General features: G+C 42.0%; 1 protein-coding gene across 4 annotated transcripts in view; it reads left to right on the forward strand.

The window, feature by feature from the left end:
* wasf1 (WASP family member 1) overlaps window positions 1-22,259 on the forward strand; it is a 54,146-nt gene that overhangs the window by 29,211 nt on the left and 2,676 nt on the right. For 3 of the 4 annotated variants that reach the window (XR_800161.1, XM_010790345.1, XM_010790346.1), the window contains 6 exons: window positions 6,192-6,345; window positions 9,902-10,019; window positions 17,494-17,550; window positions 18,346-18,509; window positions 20,042-20,221; window positions 21,345-21,901. Coding sequence is in view for 3 of the 4 variants with exons in the window: in XM_010790345.1 (XP_010788647.1) it covers window positions 6,192-6,345; window positions 9,902-10,019; window positions 17,494-17,550; window positions 18,346-18,509; window positions 20,042-20,221; window positions 21,345-21,901 (1,230 nt within the window). In the remaining variant the exon portion in view is untranslated. The remainder of the gene's footprint in view (window positions 1-6,191; window positions 6,346-9,901; window positions 10,020-17,493; window positions 17,551-18,345; window positions 18,510-20,041; window positions 20,222-21,344; window positions 21,902-22,259) is intronic. The other variant, XM_010790347.1, reaches the window with a different exon arrangement.

Consider the following 22,259-nt stretch of genomic DNA (forward strand, 5'->3'; position numbering starts at 1 on the left):
CACACTCTCAAACACACACTGCTGTACACAGTTACAAGTGTATGCTTTTAGCACAAGCGTACGACTTGCCTTGTAATCGTGTCTGTGGGTCTGTGGTCGGCATGATAGGAGGAGTGAGTGCAAGCAGGGATGGGACATAAATCAGGACTGTGGAGAGATAAAGATAGGGAGGATGGGGGGATGGAGGAGAGCGGAACAATTATTTTGCACGAAACTACTGAAAAACCTCTTTGGATATCTTTAAAACGATTAATGATCTAAGAACATGTGCCGATCGACAGAATACACCCAGAAGTTAAAACTCAAAGGTTGCAACTTCCACTTGGATTTTAGGTTGTACATTTTTTTTGTTTGGCTACATTGTGGTGCAAAATCCTAAATCGAAATCATTTGGTTTAAAATGTTGACATCACAGATACGAACGAAAATGATGAATTTTAGTAAAATGTGCAATAAAACCGTTAAATAAAGCATCATATTGAAATGATTATTCTGCCTTTTTTATTGCTACTGTATGATTTAGAGCATATTACAGTTAGATCAGCATTAGAATAATACACTGCAAGCAAGCAGTAGGTAAGAGATGTAATGTGTCTGCTTTATTACACACACATAACGATAACAATACAACAGTGAAGTGCTTAGAGAGGAGATAAAAGCCAGACCAAAAGAAATACCTTAAAGGTGGGGTAGGTAAGTTTGAGAAACCGGCTCGATATACACTTTTTGTTATATTCCATGGAATGCTCTTAACATCCCGATAGAAATTAATATCTTCAGTGCTTTGACAAAAAATCCATAAAAAAATGTCATCTGTGGAAGCTGTAGCACTGTAAAAAGCACGACCAATCATCTGAGCCGGCCCCGCTAAAGTAACTGGATGGCCTACCTGCCTGTCAGCCTTCCATCTGTGCACAAACTTATCTCGTGCCCTCATTGGTCATATGCGCGTTCGTGTGTGTTGGAGGAGGGGCTCTGTAAGGAAGTGGCAGATTTTTTCCGGCTGTGTATTTTCAAATTCTAGCGCACTCGAGCTGGTTTCTCCAAAGTTACCTACCCCACCTTTAATGTAATCACATACAATTTTATATCTTAGAAAAATACACTTAAACATCACCCGATTTGGACTAAGAAACAGATAGCTATCAATAAAATACAACTCATCTTCATAACACAGCTTAAAGCTCATGCACACACACAAGCTGCAAGAATAACTTCCTAATGTTTTAAATGGTACCATCCAAGAAGCATGTGAATGCACCATAGGCCATTCTTCCTAAAGTGTACTATAAGTGATTAATGTATAGGAAAGTGTCCCCACTATGTATTATACAGGTTTAGGTGTTATATAAAGTTAACTATGTTAGCTTCAAAAGTTGTATTACACACATTAACTATATTTAAACTTCCCTTCCCAGTTCATGCATAATGTATGTGTGATAAAAAGCAAAGGGACTTCAGTATTGCGAATTAAGATGAGTCACATTCTTGGAATGGAGTAGACTCAAATATGATGCAGACTAGTCACACTGATATAAATCCTGTTTCATCAGTCCAGAGCATAAGGACACTGCGTGGACCACATGAAAGATGTCTCACTGAAGGTCAGGGAGACGTGAGACATGGACAGAGTGATGTATGCTGTGTCATTGGTGGTGGTTGAGGTCAAAAGTGTTTCATCACGTAGATTTATGCACGTTCAAACTGACACACACACACACACCTTGCCCACGCCCCTGAAGCCTTTAAAGAATATTGTCCCTTACATTGCCCTTTATGCCTCCACTCCCCTTCTCCTGACCGCTTACCCCCCCAATACCTTCCCTGTCTTTGTTGTCCACCCCGGCCCACTCCAATCTCTCAGATTGATCTCTACTCTCCCTTCATCTTGCATGGATGCTATTTGTGTGCTGTCAGGCTCTCATCCCCCTATCACTCCAGCCAACCAGACTAATGGCCTGTATCCCCTCTTTAATGGCACCGTTACATCAGAGCACCGGCTGCAGGCCATTACGGAGGGCCACGAAGCCACCCCGGGTCCCTGTGGGCTTCTGTACTCTATGAGAGCTTTCTTGTTCTATTGCCACTTTGTTTCTCTTCTCCTTTTGACCCTCAGACAACATCTTGATTTGCATTATTCCTTTTTGCTTGGTTTTTCATGTTTACTGCTTGTAAACCCTCCTTGACTCTGATTTCCCCCACATTCGGTTCATACCTCTCCTTATCTTCCTTTCATCTGTCTTTGTCTACAGTTCTCTTTCTATTGAGGTGTTTTCAAATACGCTTTGCTGGCTTCACTGTTAAAACCGTACTTCCTGCTAAAGGCATACAAAAAAACCATGAGGAAAGTTTCTCCTTTTCTCAGAAACTCTTGTTTCTTATTGAGTTGCTTTGCTTTCCTCTGTGAATGGGAAGTGTGGAGTGGTAAGCCATGTCATTTGCTTAAAAGCATTTTGAGTTTTAAATGTGTTTTCAGACACAGAAGTACTCTCAGGATGTTCTTTCTTTTTCTCACATGTGCGTAATGAAAGAAATAAACATGTTTACACATAAACGTTATATGGTTTGGATCTGTTCCCCTCATCCCCCGCTGTGATTACTCGCGAGGCATTAAAAACAATAAAATATTCAAATGGATTAAATGTAGAATAGTATAACTTACATTGAATAGTTCCTCCAGAGGCATTGTGGGTGAGCAATGACATGTTAAAAACACTGAGATAAAGCCTTCTAAAGAGAAAATCTGAATGGTGAGGAGATGCATACAGTTCATCTCTTCTTAGTGCAGAGTAAGTCCTTTTACTCTGTTATTATTCTGTGTTACCCACAACACAAGATGACATGGTTTATCCACACACTGAGCACAGCAATGGTAGTTTAAAACATTCCCAATGCTAGAGGTAGAACATTCAGATAAAGAAGAGAGAAAAAAAATAAACAAGCTTACAAGAAAAGGAAGCAAAGTGTGGAAAAAGATGAAGTGAAATCTAAGTTTGTGTGAGGAAAGAGTTATAGGAGGGGAGATATGGCAACATTGACATTGGAGTTTAATGTGTAAGAAACCCTGGCTGTGTGTGTGTGTGTGTGTGTGTGTGTGTGTGTGTGTGTGTGTGTGTGTGTGTGTGTGTGTGTGTGTGTGTGTGTGTGTGTGTGTGTGTGTGTGTGTGTGTGTGTGTGTGTGTGTGTGTGTGTGTGTGTGTGTGTGTGTGTGTGTGTGTGTGTGTGTGTGTGTGTGTGTGTGTGTCTTCTGTGTTTCAGCCCACATTGATTAGTGCAGTGTGCCTCTCTCAGTGCTCAGTGTTGCTTGGCAGAGTTTTAAAGCCAGCTCACACTGCATCAGATTCATCCTGACACACACTTCTGCAATGCCTCTCTCTTGTTTTTTCCTTTGTGAGTCACTATCTGACAGCTCTCCCTAAATGCATTGAGGCGGCAGTACGCAGTAATCTTGCTTAACATACAACCCTCAGCGACACCAAATTCACGCTGACCGGTTGTTACCTCTCTTTAAATAAACAAGCAGTGAGAAGGAGCCCGTTGGTGCACTTTGCTGACCTTCACTCTGACCTTCCTCTGCAAAGGAGGCATGAAGTAAAACGCCCTAATGGGATCAGCAACGCATCACTTGAATGTTCAAATATCTATCCCCACTTCTTTATCCCTTACCTCTCTAATCTTCACACCATTACTCCCACTTACCCTTGAACTTCTCTCCTCTGTGATCACAGTGGTCAGAGTATTTGTCCTGCCACTGTGGCTTTGATTTTTCGCCAAATCTGTATCATCAGTCACCTCTTAGGCCGCCGATTTAGCAACTGAAATGTATCCAGATGCACTCACTGAGAAGAGAACAAGAACATACTCAAATCTGCCGTGGAAAAAACCTCCAGTTCCGAAAAGCTGAAATATAAAACAAAGGATAACAGTCAAATTATTACAGAAACGGTCTGTTTCAAACGTCCATTTCAGTTTACAGACTAACTTAAATGTTACAACTTTGACTTACCACACTTACAATACCTGTGTGTGCAGTTCTCAGGGGTTATAATGTTTTTCCTAAAACGATGAGTCAGGAGGACTTGAGATGACAGAGCAACTAATTGCACCTTCTTCATGCGGTTGTTTGCGCTCAATGTAAACAATAAACTGTCTACGGTGGGTGTTAGTGTGTGTGTGTGTGTGTGTGTGTGTGTGTGTGTGTGTGTGTGTGTGTGTGTGTGTGTGTGTGTGTGTGTGTGTGTGTGTGTGTGTGTGTGTGTGTGTGTGTGTGTGTGTGTGTGTGTGTGTGTGTGTGTGTGTGTGTGTGTGTGTGTGTGTGTGTTTGCTGTTAAATGGCTGCCAGAGTTTCTCCCTGGTGTTGTCTCTTCTCAGGTTACACCACATCTCTCAAGGGACCCTTTGTTCATACAGTTCTGTATTATATGTAATCTATTTTACTGTCTCTCTCACTCTCTTCTACACCTCTCCATCCTCTTGATTTGCAAATGTCGGTGTTAGTCCCTGCCTCTTCCCCCCCCCATTTAACTCGTCTGTATTTCTTTTGAATGTTTCCTATGTGTCAGCTCGCGCTTTTTGTTTTACTGTTAGTGCCTCTTCACTCCCTCGCTGTGTGTCCCCTGTTTCTATCACCCTGCCTCTGTTGTGTCCGTGGAGTTTTTATTATCTCCCTCTTGCATTCTCTGGCTCCTTTCCCTCTCCCAGGGAGTCACTTACTCAGTGTGGCTCGCTGATAGTGTTTGTTAATAATGATACTTCAGTGCCTCAGGTGGCTAGCCCTTCACACAGAGTCTCTGGAAGTCATTACCCAGCTCTCTGCTGTTGGCTGCACTGCAGAAGATCAGATTGGGGAAGTCTGTCAAGTAAATTGGCTTTATTTGTCTCATTGTATAAAAACAATGAACATCTTGCTGAGTTGTTCTAATTATTTGGTTTGTGAAATCAATTTGCTGTGCTGGGTTAAAGTTCAATATTGGATTCAAGTGTGTCATTTTGTTTTGTGTGTGGTACAGTTACCATATTATTTCCATATGCCACGTGACTTTTTCCTCCAGGCAACAGTATCCATTTGTCATTCCCTCATGTATAATTCAGATATAGTTGCAACGCTCCGGATTTCTTTCCAAGACTTGCTGTATTCTACTTGTCCCGACCAGATTGAGGGTTAGCATAAGCGTGGTTGTTTTTCCTTGCCTCTTCCCCTCAGCGATTTCTCCAACATGTTTTTCTCAAAGCTTCGGCTGTGCAACATTGTTATCACTCTGTTATTCTTTTGCCTTTTGAAATGAGTCAGCTGTCCCTCTATGAAAGAAGGGCAATCATCTCCAAATCCCCTGATAGACGACATTCGGGCAGCCCAGCTTAGTTTAGCTTAGCTTAGCTTAGCTTAGCTTATCCATCATGTGTGGGTTCGCTTTGGGGGTGATTTTAATTAGCTAATTAGGACAGCAATGTAGCGTTAGCATCTGTGTTATCCAGTCCCTGACCAAAAAAAGGGGATTTCTTATATCAGGGATCGTAATCAGGGGTACTTCTGCAGTTGTAAGGGATTCAACGTACTTGAAAGAATATCTCAATTCAAAGAAAACCACAGACTAGAGTCAGATATAACACTTGAAAACCATACGTGAGAGTGAGAAGTTATATAAAGCTAGCAGACACATTTAAACTAGTCCTAGAAGTAAAAGCAAAAGGGTTGCAATAGCTAAAAACATGATTTAAGGGTTAAACAATTAGATAGAGAGGTAGATGGTTAGTCCACTGAGGGGATTTTAAATATGAACTTGACAGATCCATCAGGAAAGGCAAGTTTATTTCTATAGCACTTTTCTGTACGCGACAATTCAAAGTGCTTTACAAAACAAATTAAAATACTTTTTAGGAATGAATACATTAAAAACACATTATAGAATTTTACAACAGACATTACAAAGCAAAGATAATAAAATAATAGAAATAAACACCACAGGTATACAATACATGTTATCAGGAAAGATTTTAACACATGTACCAATAACCAGCCTTATATCCTGAATGTTATCTTTGCGATTGTTTAAGTGATGACGTCATTTTTCATGATGGTAATAATGGGTGATGCAAAATATGTGTATCACATCACCTGATTTAATAATCTCCCATCCCTCCCTCCCTCCTCTTTTTCCTTATTCTCCATCCCTCCTTCCCCCCCCCCGCAGTGTCTCTTCAGGACATCACCATGAGGAAGGCTTTCAGGAGTTCAACCATCCAGGACCAGCAGCTGTTTGACCGCAAGTCGCTGCCCGTCCCACTGCAGGAGTCCTACCAGACCTGCGAGGAGCCGCCCCCCCTCAACATCCTCTCGTCCTACAGGTCAGAGTGCAGCCTGTTTTACTCACTTTAGAAAGGGCTTTTATGGGTATGACGGTTACTAGAAGAGTCACATTTAGGCTTAAAGTTAATGATAATTTGCTTTTTAAAACCAGATTTTTCAAAAGGAAATCATGAACTCCCTACAATGGGGGAGAAGGAGGAGGTCAGCTGTTCCGTTCTTTAAGAAAAACCTGACATCACCTTTAAGTGGAAGGTTTAATTGCCGCCCTTTTTCTCTGAGCCCAGCATGGCACTAACTACAGTACATCATTCTCCTCTGTGTAGAGATTGGGGAAAATGTCATTTTATCAACAGCTAAAAGAATCACTGAACTGGTGTTGAACATTGGCCGGTATTGGTCCTATTCTTTCTATAATACTTCTCCCAGCCTCTATTAAAGCTTGTATTACTTGTATTGCTCACAATGATGCACAACATATAAGAAAACAGAAGACACCATTATCTTGGTTGCCCTAACCACAAATGGATACACAGTTCTACTCTGCATGTATTGAAATATCTTCTTTTGCACCTTGGTTGGTGGGGATATTTTTATCTGCTTGTGATTTTTTACACCAGACATCTCTCTTGGCTCTTGATTGTCGAGCAGAGCAATAGAAAGAGTCTTCTGAAGATGAATAATCCATAAAAACCTCCTCTGGCCAGCACTCTGCCCTTTTTTTCACAGCCCTCTCACCCTGCTGCTTTCTCACTTCTTTTTTCTCTCACTCCATTTTTAACTCCTGAAGCATTTTATATGACCTATTACTTGACCGAACCAGTTGGAGAAGGTTACAGGCCGAACACTTTCAATCTATTTTAATCTCTTAACTGTGTGTGTGTGTAGACACATACATCATTTGCACTGTATTGAGGCAGGTGAAGCCTGTGGTATTTGAATGAGGCGTGGCGGTGTTATTTAATGTGCGAGCCAAGCTAAAGGCATGCGTGACTTTATTTTTCCAATCTTACTTTAAATGTCTTGTTTCGCGCTGGCCGAAGGCTACACGTCTGTTTTATTCAGATAAGGATTAATGTTGTGATATTTGAACCACACATAATAACATGCACTATTAAAGCCTTGAGGTCAGTTCCCAGGCTGGATGGAACTGCTCTCACCTCTCCTTGAAAAACAATTGATAGAGTACCCCTGAGCACACTGTCTAGTAGAGTGGATTAAGTTCCTATTATAAAGGACAGTGGCTCTACTGGTGTGCCCATGAGAGGAAGAGTCTATTCATATTAAGGCTGACTAACTATTACTTCATTTAACCTGACAATAATTTACTTGATTGATCTGTTAACCTTTTAGCCATACAATGCCATAAGCCTTGAAAGATCCTCACATTTCAGAAGCAATACTTAGCTATTGGCGTTATCTTGTCCCTTGATCAACCATCTTATTTGTTCAGCTATAATTGATATTAAATTGGGTAAAGTTGACAGAAATGCAAGGACAGGAAGCCATCACAGGATAAAAAAAGGTTACAATATTATAGGAGATGTTTACTTCCTGTACCAGGGGAATCACCCTTTGAGTTTTCACCTCTTCTCTCCTCTGTACTTGTCTCATCTCCTCCTCTTCACTTTGCTCTCCAAATGTAGTTTCACCTCTCCTATCCTTTCCTCTCCTCTCCCCTATATCCTCCTCTCTATCCTCCCCTCCTCTCTATCCTCCCCTCCTCTCTATGCTCCTCTCTCCTCCACACATCACACCAGGAGTCTCCATGGGACGCCTCCCCAGGCTGTTATTTCTCAGATACCCCTGAACACAGCTGCTCAGCTGCTTCTATCTCTCCCTCTCCCATACAGTACACACAAGAAAAAACAAACACAAAACCCACGGCTCAAAAACCCACAGAAGGAATAGCATGCATAATGATTTACATAAACACTCTACCCGCAGTCTCTCTCTCTCTCTCTCTCTCTCTCTCTCTCTCTCTCTCTCTCTCTCTCTCTCTCTCTCTCTCTCTCTCTCTCTACGCTTTTGTTATCCTGTATTGGATTGGATTTTCTTCCCCTAGTTGTGTTGCATTTGATTACACGTTACACTCTTGCCTTTTGAAGCTTTTCCCTCTCATGTTCTGTATCCTGGCTCTGATCGGAGTCATCATCAAATAATTCACTCCCTTAGCGTTGCCTTCACATGGCTGGATACACCCATTATTTCTGTGAAGTGTCAAAGGAGACATGAAGTACCCTTTTATGTGCCCTTTAGTTCTGAACAGATACAGTACGGATTAACAATCAGAAGAGATAGAATGACTATGTTGGTTTATAATACAAGTTGAAGTAGAAAATAACACTACGGTTAGATCAATAATATTGTTGTTTTGGAGGAGAACACCTGGTATTGATGTTAATTAGCCCACATGCAGGGTGCCAGAAATAGCCATTTTCTCTTTGCTGCTCTAAAGGTGTTTCCTCTGGAAGATATTTCCCAGGAGACTAAAAACCTCTTTAGAACTGCACCTGTGCTTTGACCGGAGGACACAGTATATATTAGCTCTTGCATTAATATCTATATTCATATAGTTAGCAAGTACGTTAGGTCTGGGTGCCTAAAAGGTCCTTCCTCGTGGAGGAGTATTCTCTAGTCTTTAAAGAGCTATAGTCATTGATGCAGCTACCAATCGTGTAGAGTTGCATTTACAATGCAAGAAACGGACATTTGAATTTTTTTGTAATTACTGTTGTTCCCAAGGTTGCCCTCTTTCAAAGGTGTACACCTTATTTCATAGTTTGAATACATATATTTTAAAAATATAACTTTTGAAAGCTCCAATAAAGAAGTGGAAAGACACCAGCAGCGCCATTTAGGAGGCTTATCCCTGTAATGATATGAAAGGACATTTCTGGACAGTGTGTTCGTGTATGGTAATTTCCTAGTCAAGAGGGACCTTTTGATGTGATAACTACCTGTGTCTGTCAGAAGGCCTTTTTCTGTTTCCCTCCCAATCATCATGGCACTGTTCTCCCCAGTGAGCGCCAACCACAAAGGCTTCTGTAATGCGAGTGAAGAAGACAGACAGTTGAGAGGGAATGAATGATAGAGCAGGACATAAGCTATTAGTCATGGCAAATGGTAAACAAATATGATCTCTGGAAGGAAAGCAGACTGAGACAGGCAAGGGCAGGACACAGGAGAAGAGAAATGATTATCAAACATTTCCCCCACTTTCTATTTTTCAGGAATGTCCAACCGCTGTAGTGCCTGCCGCCTGCAAGAGCTGAAACAGCAACGACAATTATCATCAATTATTCTTTCTGCCAATTTTAAAGCGTAGTAATTTGCTGCTTTAATTAGCCTTTTGGGCTATTTGGGGATTTTGTACTGTTTGTCCAACAACACAAGACATCCGAACTTCCCTTATTGAACTCTGGGAAATTGTGAGGGCCATTTCCCACAATTTCTTTAGTGAATTATTTACTTATTAGTGAAGCAAAGCAATTGACTAAATACATCAACAATGACATTATTGGTAAGTTGCAGCCCTGCAATTTTCTTGATTAGCTGTTTTGTAACGAGATATCGGTTTCTTCTGTCCATCTGCAGGGACGATGGGAAGGAGGGTCTGAAGTTTTACACCAATCCGTCCTACTTCTTTGACCTGTGGAGAGAGAAGATGCTGCAGGACACAGAGGACAAGAGGAAGGAGAAGCGGAAACAGAAGGTACGTCTGAACAATCACAGACACAGGGACCTGGAAGATCACAGCACTTTGTACTTTCTCTTCATGAAACAGTTGAGGACTGTGCTGGTTCTTTAGTGGCTGCAACAGATCGAGGCGTCTGTGATGAGAAGCAGGCTGAAGGTTAGCGAGTAGGAAGACATGAAGTGAGAGCAAACGAGAGGCTCCTCAGATACGATGTGTCCTGCTTGAATACACTGATAGGGTGATTCACTGATGGGCCTGGCTTCAGACCATGTAGTCTCATGCGTTAATTAGCCACCGCTCATAGATGAATCAGTTATTAGTTAGTTATTACTTGTGTCATCATTACATCTAATTAACGGGAGCATCTGCCGTTCACTTGCCCCTGCACTGTGCCATCTCTCTACCACACACACACACACACACACACACACACACAAAACCTTATGTAGAACCTCTGTACACACACATTTAATCTAGCGTTAGGTTTTTTTTATGCACACAGACACACACAAATACAAATAAAAAGAGCTCTTGCGCATCTATAAGGAGCCCCTCTCCCACATGAAATGCAAAGCTGTGACCCCACTTCTCAGAACTCAGGGGTTTCCCACCCCCCGCATCAGGAGCTCTAATCAGCACCAGCTTGCATTTCCTCGCGTGGGAAGCAGGGCGTGCTCCACATTTTGCCCCCTCAGAGTCAATCAAAGCTTATTACAGCCGTTCCAATGAAGAATAAGGAGAGTGGTTTTCCTGAATGAAGAAGATATCATTTGGTTATGAGGTTTGTAATGATTGTGGAAATGAGCGGAGAGAGGACACAGGGCGAATTTATCCAATAATTAGTTGGGAGTGTGTAAAATGAAGCATATTTACTTTCAGTTGTTTTCCTGGTTTTGCATCATCACAATATTGACAGGTTAATAAACAAACACAGAGGTGTAAAATGCAATGGCAAAGCAGCAAGACCTTATTTTCTTCACAGGGTTAAGTCGATATGACCGCTTGTAGCCGAAGCTAATTCTGATGATTTCATTCTAATTAAAGCCCCGGGTGGCCTCAGCTTGTAAAGCGGTGTTCATTTCCCTCTTCACCACACTGGCAGATAGACAGACCCCATGGAAAGGCCTAGAGGACATTCACAGGGGGAGCAGGATGGATTAGAGGAATTACGAACACATATTTGTAGGTTTGTGTAACCGTCCTGGTGGATAAATGGTCTGAAGAGGATCAGGGCAGATACAGTGTGGAGAGGACATGTGTGCTCTTATGGAAAAGCATGCAGAATCAGTGAAAGAGTGAGGGATATCAAATAAAAAGTTATGCAAACACACACACACACACACACACAGATGGAATTGAATGTGTTAATCATTGACAGATTTTCACTTAGCTCACTGAGTAATTCTGCCACATCATCTCATGTTCTCTGTCGCGCTGTTCATAACGTGTGTGTGAGTTGTTCAGGTTTATCATGGATATTCTTTGTACAAGATAGAGTCAAAATCCTTCTCTGCCACTTATTTCCTATTTGTGTATAAATAGCGATCGTTAACTCAGACACAAACTCAGGAACAGAGGCAGGGATTCACACAGACAAATGTCACGCCGCCTGTCAGGCGCTATCTGAGATTGGGTGCCGACACATTTTGTTCCACGTCGCTTTTGCTCTTCTCCTAAATGTCTGTGTTTGTGTCTCCCTACAAATCACCATCTAAAGTTTAAAATCGCCCATCACATGACCTGCTGTCACATTTACAAAGTAAAAAAAAAAAGGAAAGGAAAGAATCAGACTGCAGACAAGATACAGGTCATCCAGGGTTTCTACTGTTGAAGATAAATAACAAAAGGACAATTCAAATAAAGAGCTCCTGACTTGACATTTTTCAGCAAACAGAGACCAGGAGCTTGTCTTAAGGGAACTTCACTGAAGCAACAAAAAAAAGTGTTTGGTTGCATTCCAGCTAGTGGGAGGAGTAATTGATTTCTGCTGGCGTGCGGGGGGAAGCAGTTCAGGGGTTCAGGTCAAAGTTTCTTCTTACAGCACAGAGGAAAGTCAACAAATCAAATATTATATCCCAGCGTGTCGTACAGCCGATCGAATGACTCTGAGCAAAGGGCATTCATAAAAGACTGATGTAGAGATTTAACAGTACAGGTGTATAGTTGAATAACACCTCTTTTCAACAGTATTATTCAGCTAACATAGGTTGAGTTCATAAGCTACAGGTGACATTACTCGAGTCTAGATTGTATCATACACCACAGAATAAAGATCTTTTCCATGATATATGATGATATATATATCATTATAATCCCCATGGAAAAGGGCATATATATATATGCCCTATTTCATTGTACTCAATCACCCGCCATTTTCCTACCAAGTCACATCACATTCACACACACTGCGCTGCACACAGGCACACACACACCGATTAGCAGGCAGTGATAGATGGAAAGCAGCACAGGGCACAGAGAAGGGAAAAGAAGCCTACGGTGTGCTAATCTCATTAGCTCCTGTGTTAGCCTCGCTCTCAGTGGATTAGAAGACTTTGTGCTGAGCCAGTCATAAGGAGACAGAGGGAGTGGGAAGAGAGTCCCAGGGATTGAGGAGCAAAGAGAGAAAGAAAGCATTGCAGCTGCTCTTTGATATCAGTGTGTGAGTTTACACTACATCAAAGTTTGTCCCTAGCATTTGGACCCCCTCTGGAGAAGCCCCCTTCGGCTATGCCTGCCTACTCCTGTCTCATTATAGCCATGGGCAGCTGGAAATGCATTTACATTGTAATATAATATAAAGGCAAATTATTTTCTGCCTTTTTTGTTATATTGTCCAGATCCAGAAGTAAGGAGATATTTTCTGGATTTGTTCAAAACATATGTGCTATCAGTCCTCAAATAGCACATATGAACCAGTAGGCGTCCACTGCTGCATCTTAAATAAACTGCTTGATTAAATAACGAGCCAGTAAAAAGGGTTTTGCCCACATTTTCACAGGTTACTGACCCTGATTTAAATTGCAAAAAGTTCAAATCTATCATACATTATCAGGCCAGCTAATAATAGGAAGAGAGGTGGGTGCATCAAAAACGTATAAACAGGATATAGGAAGTCTTTGCACATACGATATGCTGAAGGGTCTGCACATCTTGGACGCTTTGCTCCAAGGGTATGAAGAAGCATTGATTCCATAAATCTGCTAAATACTACTAAATGTCCACGTGCCAAATGGTTTCTTATTCGCTAAGAAAGTTTCTACATTTGCGCACTTTACGACAGACACTTCCCAGCCAGTGTGCTAATGAGACCTAGTTGTCTCTTTGCAGCTGTTTGCAAGCTGGTGCTAGTTTGTTAGCTTGTCTTTGCAGGTGCAAGAGGAGCTCAGGAACGTGACGTAGAACAGCAATTCTCTAACTTTTGCCTGACAGCGCATTCGCAGTATTGCCCCCACTTTTTACTAGAACACTGACTTGCCTTGAAAACATGATAAAACCTCTGTGTGTGCTTTGACCGTTATTCATTGGATCAGGTTAATGTCCTAAAATTGTGTTGTAAAAATGTTGTAAAATACTGCTTTAGGATCTCTGTCCCCTCTCTGCCTCACGTTCTCTTTTGTGAATCCTGGTCTAACTCTGTCGGACTCTGCAGCTGGAAATGCCTTATCTTGTGTGTCCCAATGGCCTTATAAGAGTCCTCTCTGAAACCCCTCCTCCCTTCCTCACTGCCCCAGAGGTAAGAGTTTTTCCCCCCTCGTCCTCCAGAGCATCTGCTCCCCAGCTGGCAGCCTGCAGCCCTCCCTCACTCACACCCCCCCCCCCCACCCCCCACCCACCACTCTCCTCCCTCTTTCCACTCTCCCTCTGGTTTGCTGTGGACAAGTGAGCTCCCCACCTCCACCCTAACAACTGAACTAACCAGCGTCCACTATTAACCTGCCTGACTGCATCCCAGTTCTACTGTAGGGATAGAATATTAGGAGTCAATAGGAAAATTGTCGGACAAGTCTCGATGTGCTCGATTACAGAATATATTATCGAGATTGTAAATGTAATACCGGCATTATGTTTTGTTCACATCATATTTGAGAATCGATTGTATTTCAGTGTCAACAGCAAAAATATAAACGTGTACATGCAGTTCCAACCAAAGGGCAAAAGGCTGGCTCACAGAGTAAAACATTTACTTTTGTTTTCTCTTCAATGTCATGATGAAGCAAACCGTCATACATGCAGACAGTCGTGACCAATGAAATAGAAGAGTGGGTAAAAAATAGGGCTTAGCTGCTTATTTATCCATTCAGTCAGTTATTTATGTATGTCTATTCTTAGCCAAACGTAAAATTAAACGGTCGATACTTTTAAGCCAGCGTCAGTTAAATGCTTTTATCTGTTATTTACTACCTATCTGCATTTAGGAAACAAAACTATAAAAATGAATGAATTTGGGAAACAGACATGGAGTATTATTTCACTAACAGCAAGTTGATGATCGAGGAATTAACTGAAACATTTTTGGAATGGGATCCTCTTTAATAAATGGTTTGCCCTGCTGGCGTTTTGTTTTTGTGGTTGAACTAACTCTTCCTGACACAAGTTTGAGCAGAGATGTCCTTCACTTTGTTGCAGTTATCAAATCCTAATAGCTATAGATCAAATATTGCATTGTTTAAATGTACAAGGATTATTACTGTACAGTGTGTACAACCCACCTCCTATAGATTAGCCGTAGCAGAAATGTGTGTATTGTGTGAGGGGCTTGTGTTATTGTCAGCAGCAGGGTGGTCTGCGGGCCTCCCTGCGGGGGTCATTTACAGTGTTACACAGCCATAATTCTGCTGAGTCTGTCACATTGAAAATGCACAAAAACATGCAGAGACACACAGGTGCACACACAGAAAGGCACATGTGCGTGTGAAGGGATGTGTACGGACAGAACACACTCTGCACATAAATCACAGGAATGATCTCCGTTCAGACGTACGATGGCACACAGCGCTCTGAAATTAGCCGCATTTATAATAACTGTGATGAACACGTGCATGCACACACACACTTGCACTGTTTCTCATTTTCTCTCATATACAAACACAGTGTACCTCCCTCCTTGCTCACTCGGTTTTCACATTTACGTTGCTGCATTACCACCGTCACTCTGTGATGCTTTCTATTGGACAGATGGTCGTCTGCTGGCATTATGTGTTATGTGTTCATTCGCCTTTATATCTGCCTGTCATTCACCATAGTAATATCAATACAATCCAATCCTCATCATTTTTGACTCTGCCCAGGAGGAATTGTAAGCAATTACAGAAAAAAATCTACTGTCCCCATTGTTTATGGGCCAGACTGAAAAACCCATTACAGTTTAAACTGGATCAAAGTGAGGGAAGCAGCCTTGCCAGAGGTCTGCTCTCAGAGTGCCGTTTTAGTTTGCAAATGTGCTCTTTAATGCTTCTTTAAATATTGCCAAGACGCGATAACGGCAAACCTTTTAGGAAGTCAGAGGTTAGTTGCACCAAAACGAATCTTCCAGCAGAAATTGCAAAGTGAAGCTCGACAGTGTTTCGAAAACTGGAGGACGATAGGTTAAAATATTCAACCTTCTAATGCCGCTCCTTCTGCCTCAGCAGACAGAGCTGTCAGGGAGCATTGCCGTTTCATGTTTGGAGTAAATGATATTCAGTTTGTCAGCCCAGATATATAAATGTGCTGCGTGTGTGTGTTAGAGCGCAGAGGCCTCCCCCTCGGCCAATGCCTCATCAGGAGTAATGGGCCATGCTGAATCAGATCCTAATCAATGTGCATTAGCATTAGAATTTATTCCCATGCTCGCTCTGAGCGGCCTGACCACAGCAGTAGACGGACACAATCATCATTACTCAGCCCAGGCAGAGGATATTCTGCACACTACCCACACTGAGCCGAATCAAGCAGCATGTTTTTATTTAAAGACCAGCACAATCACACATACAAACAACGTCTAGAGCAGGGGACACTGCCCTGCAGGATCCAAGTCACATAAAAGATATTGATTAGTATTGGCTTTAATGCTGAGGTGATTATTTGTTAGGGGTCTATTCACCACCATATAAGCACAAATAAGTAAACTCACAAACCACCTGTAATGTGTTTCTGCCGCTAAATAGGATCTGAATTATTGTTTTGAAGCCAATAACTGGGGAAATGTTATGTGCTTGTGACGGCAGTTTGCTGAATGTGTTCACTTATTGTACTGCAGCTTGCTTATAACCTGATTTGAATGACCTACACTTTAAGACACGTCTGGCGATATTCTGTTTACTTTTGTCAAAAGATCCCACAAAAAGACTGAAACCTTAATGTATCCTTCTGTGCCTGTGTACCCAAAGCCTATTGTATCTTTTGGTGTGAAAATACACAATGTGCACTGGGTGACATGTTTCTCCATTACAATGAAAATCTAAATGTGTTGTTAAATGAATCCCTCCTACAGTACAGCTAAGAAATGTTTCCCAGCAAAGGCACTGTTAGAAAAATAACTTCTTTTGATAATCCATCAATGGATGAAATTATTCTTCATGAAAAACATGGCAGAAAATGCTGTTTTTATACTAAAAGAAAGAAATGTCCTTGTTTTTATACGATTATGAAAATTATTTGTAATTACAGCCCTATTTTAAAATATCAAACCATACATTTGTGACCTATGAGATTTATATCTTAGGTATGAAACGAGAGGGCTTAAAGCTAAGTGTTGCAAGCAGGGTGGGGAAGTCAGAAGGTTGCCGTCTTTTCATGAGATTTGTTGACATTAAAAAACAAAGAATAACACCAGACTGCCATTCTATTCAACTATTCACCCACAACGGTATAAATATTTCGTTTTTAATTGAGTTGTTTGTGTCAGTATTTGCCTTTGATTTTCTAACATGAATGCATAAAGTGTCTCAGCATCACCACACTGAATCATCACATCAATATTTTGTTAAACCTTGACGTGTTATCTTCCTCATGTTTGTGTTGTTGTGTTTTTACCATTGTATCTATTATTCTGTGTTTGTTTACATGTCATTCTTCACTGTGAGTTTTCCTCACTTTTAAAAACACACCTGTGTAGTTTGTCCTCCTTTTCCAGTGAGATCTCCAGTGTGTGTGTGTGTGTGTGTGTGTGTGTGTGTGTGTGTGTGTGTGTGTGTGTGTGTGTGTGTGTGTGTGTGTGTGTGTGTGTGTGTGTGTGTGTGTGTGTGTGTGAGAACTGGACTGTGTGTGCCACCTTCATTGTGACGCCCCCCCGAGCTGTGCCATGTGTTGTCATTTTCTGTTTAACAGCACTTTTCTTTTCCCCTCTTTCCCTTTTGTCCCACCTTCTCTCACCGCCCACTCTGTTTTTGTCCCTGTTGACTGTTACTCAGCGGTGTTTTGCTCAATCCTGTGCCGCCGTATTGATTTGTTGACCCTCCTCCCCTCACACCTGGTGCTTCTCTTGTGGTTTTTGTTTTTCTTCTTATAGTTGCAGGACCCCCGCATGTATGATCAGGTCTATAGGTACCTAGACCTTCCAGGGCAGGTATGTGAAAATACAGCGATTTCAATCTTAAAACAATTGTGTGATTTCTGCCACAGCAGCTCTATGCTCCGATTCTTTACGGATATGTGTATGGTTGTGTGTATGTGTTGAAAGTCAGTCATGCTATGTTTAGCTGGCAGGAAGTGCTGTTTGTTGATGGACCAGATTACATATGTAAAAAAACTATACCAAATGTCCATTTGAAAATGACTTTCTCAGTAATATTCTGCAGTAAATATGGATACTATGATTTGGTCCAAATCAGTCAATGAGCACTCCCTGTTCCCCAGCTAGTACGACGGTATTTGGATAAATATCTGTGATTACTCTTTAGAAGCTAATTCATTCAAGTCTTCATCACCTAGTTTAAAACAGATACATGTTTTGACAGTAGCTGTTATGTAAATATATGGATATTTATGTGGCACGTGTTCAGTTAAATAAAGAAGGTGTAGCATCAGAAAAGATGTCCAACATAGATACATTTTTAAAATGTGGATTTGTTTATGTGTGTCTGAACAGTAATAAAATGCTTCGTTTACTCAGCTTTCTCTTTGTACCTATAAATCTGCCACCTGTGCCTGTTGTGATTTTCGTTTTGTTTTATAGGATGTTAAATAAATAAATGTAACAGCAGCTAATTTGTTATGTTTTCTCTCTCACCCTCTCTCCTCACCTTTTGTTTTTCTCCATCCACAAACCACCCTTTACGGATTCCTCCTCCCTCTCCCACATCTCCTGAATTTCCCCACCCCCCTCCCCCCCTTACCACCATCACCCTCCTTACCGCTGAAGATGAAGACGCTAGACCGTCCCCACGAGCAAGAGAAGATCCCGCGGGCGCCACACGACCGTAAGAAGGAGTGGCAGAGACAGGCACTGGGCGCTGAGCTCGCCCAGGACATACCTGAGGACAAACACAGAGAGGCTAACGGACCTGCAGGTTACCACGACAACAGGTATGTGGGATGGCTTCATGCACCTCAAGAGCAGACAAACATTTAAATTCACATAAGTTATCGTTTCTTATTGTTGGAAAGTAAGTACTACCTGGCCTTAGTCAAATGCTTGGCTTTACATACACGGTAACCATGGAAATACAGCATGTATAACTTCTAATTTAAAGTATATATGCGCTTGAAAATGCGTTTCACTTATTTGTCAGCATGATGTAATCTACAAAAATAAATTGCGCCTACTCCACAGAGAGAGCAAGATGTTGCAATTTACACTTGAGCTGCAACGGGCACTATTAAGGTTATGATTGCGTTTATTGTTCCTCAAAGCTCCGGCGCCACTCATACTCAATCATTTCCCTGCCAGTCAATGTGATTAATAAGAAAAACATTTTTGCAAATTGCTGCTTTGCTTTGATTTTAGAGTTCCATGAATAGCTGACAGTATTTTTCCCCCAAGTAATCAAGTGCAGTGTCAGCACATATAGATGGTTTGAATGCACACTCTTAGGGGTTATTAACTAAATATCCACAGTGTGATGAAATGGACAGTGTGCTGATGAAACGTTGTGTTTTTGTAGCTGAGGCACGTTAGCTTTTTTTGGCTCATAAATAAAATATAAAACTGGTGCAAGATGCATAAAGACACAGATAAACTGTTGTTTCTACAAGTAACTTCATTCGATGTGGAAAGAGGGATTTAAAGGCTTGACCTGAGCCAAAGTAGAGTGTAATACAGCCTCCATTGATGCTTCTTCCTGCAGTTAATTACATTTTGAATGTGTTCAAATATCTACATCAGATGGGTCTACTCATTGGATCTCTGATCTTATTTATATAACAGATTAAAGGGTGGAATGTTGTTAACATTAATTCTAAAAAATATGAATATGAACGTGTTTCCTTATTACCACTCTGCTTCGTAAATACAGGATTGATCAGGAAAAGGGTTATTTCTTAACTTATTAAGACATTTTTCAATTTAGAGTAGGCAGACTTGATTTACATCGATTATGATAGATCATCCTCTTCCTATAAGATGATTACAGGATAGGAAGAACACAAACCAAATCATATTCATTCATTATTTTATTCTTGCATGTTTGTTTTTTGTGAAGTGGCTGTTTTATCTCTTCATGCCTCCAAACTGTATTCAAATGAATCCAGAAAGGTTATGAGAGAAAATGTTTCTTCCTGAGTGAACAGCAAAAAGGGCTCACGGGAAGACTTTGCTGGATGGTAGGGGTCACTTGTGAGCTTGTGCACACCAAAATATAAATGTGTGGGATAATTGGGGAGTAACATAAATAATAATAATAATGTATCAACAGTTGTTTCTCAATGGGCCGTAAGTGAAAAAGGTAGGGAAAACTGGGTCAATTCTCTATGTAGCATGACTATGTTTAAGCTCTGTCAGCAGAAAGTAATTGGTAATAAGAATACAATGGACAATAGAGGCTGGATTAAAGCAAAAAAAAAATCAGCGAGGTAAATTCAAAGTTTGTGAGTTAAGGACAACGCCTCTCTCTGCTCAGGGCTCCCATGTACTTGGAAGATATGGAGGGGCCCTTCTCTCTGGCGGCGCTGCCCTACAGCCAGATGAACGAGCTGCTGAACCGTACCGGGGACAGAATGTATTCGCGGCCCCACGACCCTCCACCGCCTCCACCCCTCATGCACCCACTGGGAGAGATCAAGCCACCCTCTGTGATCAGGTGGGAGAGTAGACCACACATAACCTCAGATTTACGACCCCCACGGAAACCTTAAATAATATACATTGCATAGAAATTGCAAAAAGGTGATAGTTGCTCACCCGGGAAGTTGTAGCTCTGATTTTCTAACTTACCTGAAAAGGGAGTGCTACTCATCTGGTGCAGAGAAAGCCATTCTCTGAGTCTCTTTAGGTGTGTTTCCCTCTTCCTGGTGAGTTGCATTACTTTCCTTTTGATTCTGCCTGAGAGGACGAGGATGTTTGAGCAAAAAAAGAAAGGATGGATGGATAGACGGAGGGTTTGTGGACCAAAGCTGAAGAAAAAAGGAAAAGTCTCAGAGAAGGGCAGGATCAATAAAGCGTTAAGGCCCCTGAGCGCATTACAGGTTGTTTTGAAGGAACGGAGAGATGAGAGGGAATGATTAAGGATGTGGTTGCAAAACAAATCTCATTGATTCTTTGCAGCGATCTTCTTTGATTCTAGATTTACTTCTAGCCTTTGTGTGACCTTTTGATTCTGGTATCTCATGGTTACTTTCTTTAAAAAGTTATTATTATCAACTTCTATGACTAACTTTCACACTTTACCCCTTCCCTACTGCTTTAATGTAGCTCTTAGAGGAAGCACTCAACACATTATTCCCCCCCCCACACTTCATCCTCGCTGTGCTTTTTGTGTGCTGCAATTTTCTCCGTAGAAAGAAAATTGATTGTGAACATGTCGACCTTTGTGTTGTGATGTCCTGATCCTCCCACTCAGCTTCAGGAGCAGTTCATGTCCTATAGTGAAAACATTCTGACTTTAATGTACGAGCTGCAGCAGCTCTTCAGCCAGGAAGATTTCAATTGTCTCTAAATCTCTCTGATTACACTGCACTTAAAAAAAAAGACTAATTACTAAGACTAGTGTCAGTCTTTGTAAACATGGTAGTTAAAGCGGATTTAAGCGGATCCATAAAAGTAAATTGGTAGCTACATGTTATTATTTTAAAAGCATATTATATTCTCTCTCTCTCTCTCTCTCTCAGACCTCTGATTCAGACTGTTCTCTCACCCTCACGGCTCAGCACTCGTCCTCGTCATGACCTTCTTTTCTTTCCTTCTCTCTCTTTTTTTCCTTTCAGTTCCAGTTCAGGTTTTTCCGACAGCAGACCCCAGTCTCCAGCACGGACATCAGGCTTCAACTCCAACACTCCCCCTCCACCGCCCCCCCCNCCTCTCCCTCCTCCGCCTCCCCCGTTACCCTCCTCAGGCCTACGGGGCACTCCTCCTCCTCCCATCCCTCCTCTTCCACTGCATCAGCATCCTCCGCCCATCCCCCCCCCTCCAGCTCCTCTCCAGATCGCCCCCGGTGTGCTGCACCCGGCCCCGCCGCCCATCGCCCCGCCCCTCCACTGCTCCCCGGCCCGTCTCCAGCAGGTCCTGGAGAGGGGGCTGCCCTCGGGCTCTGGCACCCAGTCGGACGGCAGCATCCTGCCTCCCCCCCCGCCGCCTCCCCCTCTGCCCCTCACTGGAGGACGGAGCTCCTCGCCCTGTCTCTCAGGCCCCCCACCCGTGCCGGCCTTCCCCTCAGCAGGAGCCATGGCCTCTCCGCCCCCCCAGGGCAGCAAGAGGCACCAAGCAGCCAGCCTGCCCCCCATCAGCGACGCTCGCAGTGTCCTGCTGGAAGCCATCAGAAAAGGTGGGTTGTGTTTCACCAGAGATGTGGGAAGGTTCCCCAGCAAACAGTGAGGAGTCATGCTTTCTCTGGACAAAGCACACAATTACTTTTTTAGGGAGAAGTGTGTCTTTGTTATTGAATTGTAATTCTTTTTAAATTGCGAAACAATTTAAAAATCTAGAAAAATAACCCATAAAATGACAGGAGAAAAATGGGTACTTGTGGGTTATCTGTCGCCACTTCTTTCTTTCCAGGCTCTAAATACGCACTTTTTTAGAGAGGGTTAGGGATAGTATATTTTTGTGAAAATGGCTATATGATAACACACATCTGTATTTGTGAATAAGTTGGAAAACTAAATTAAAATTGGAGACAGATA

The sequence above is a fragment of the Notothenia coriiceps genome, unplaced genomic scaffold, assembly GCF_000735185.1.
Source record: "Notothenia coriiceps isolate Sejong01 unplaced genomic scaffold, NC01 NC01_scaffold00034141, whole genome shotgun sequence".
Classification (NCBI taxonomy): Eukaryota; Metazoa; Chordata; class Actinopteri; order Perciformes; family Nototheniidae; genus Notothenia; species Notothenia coriiceps.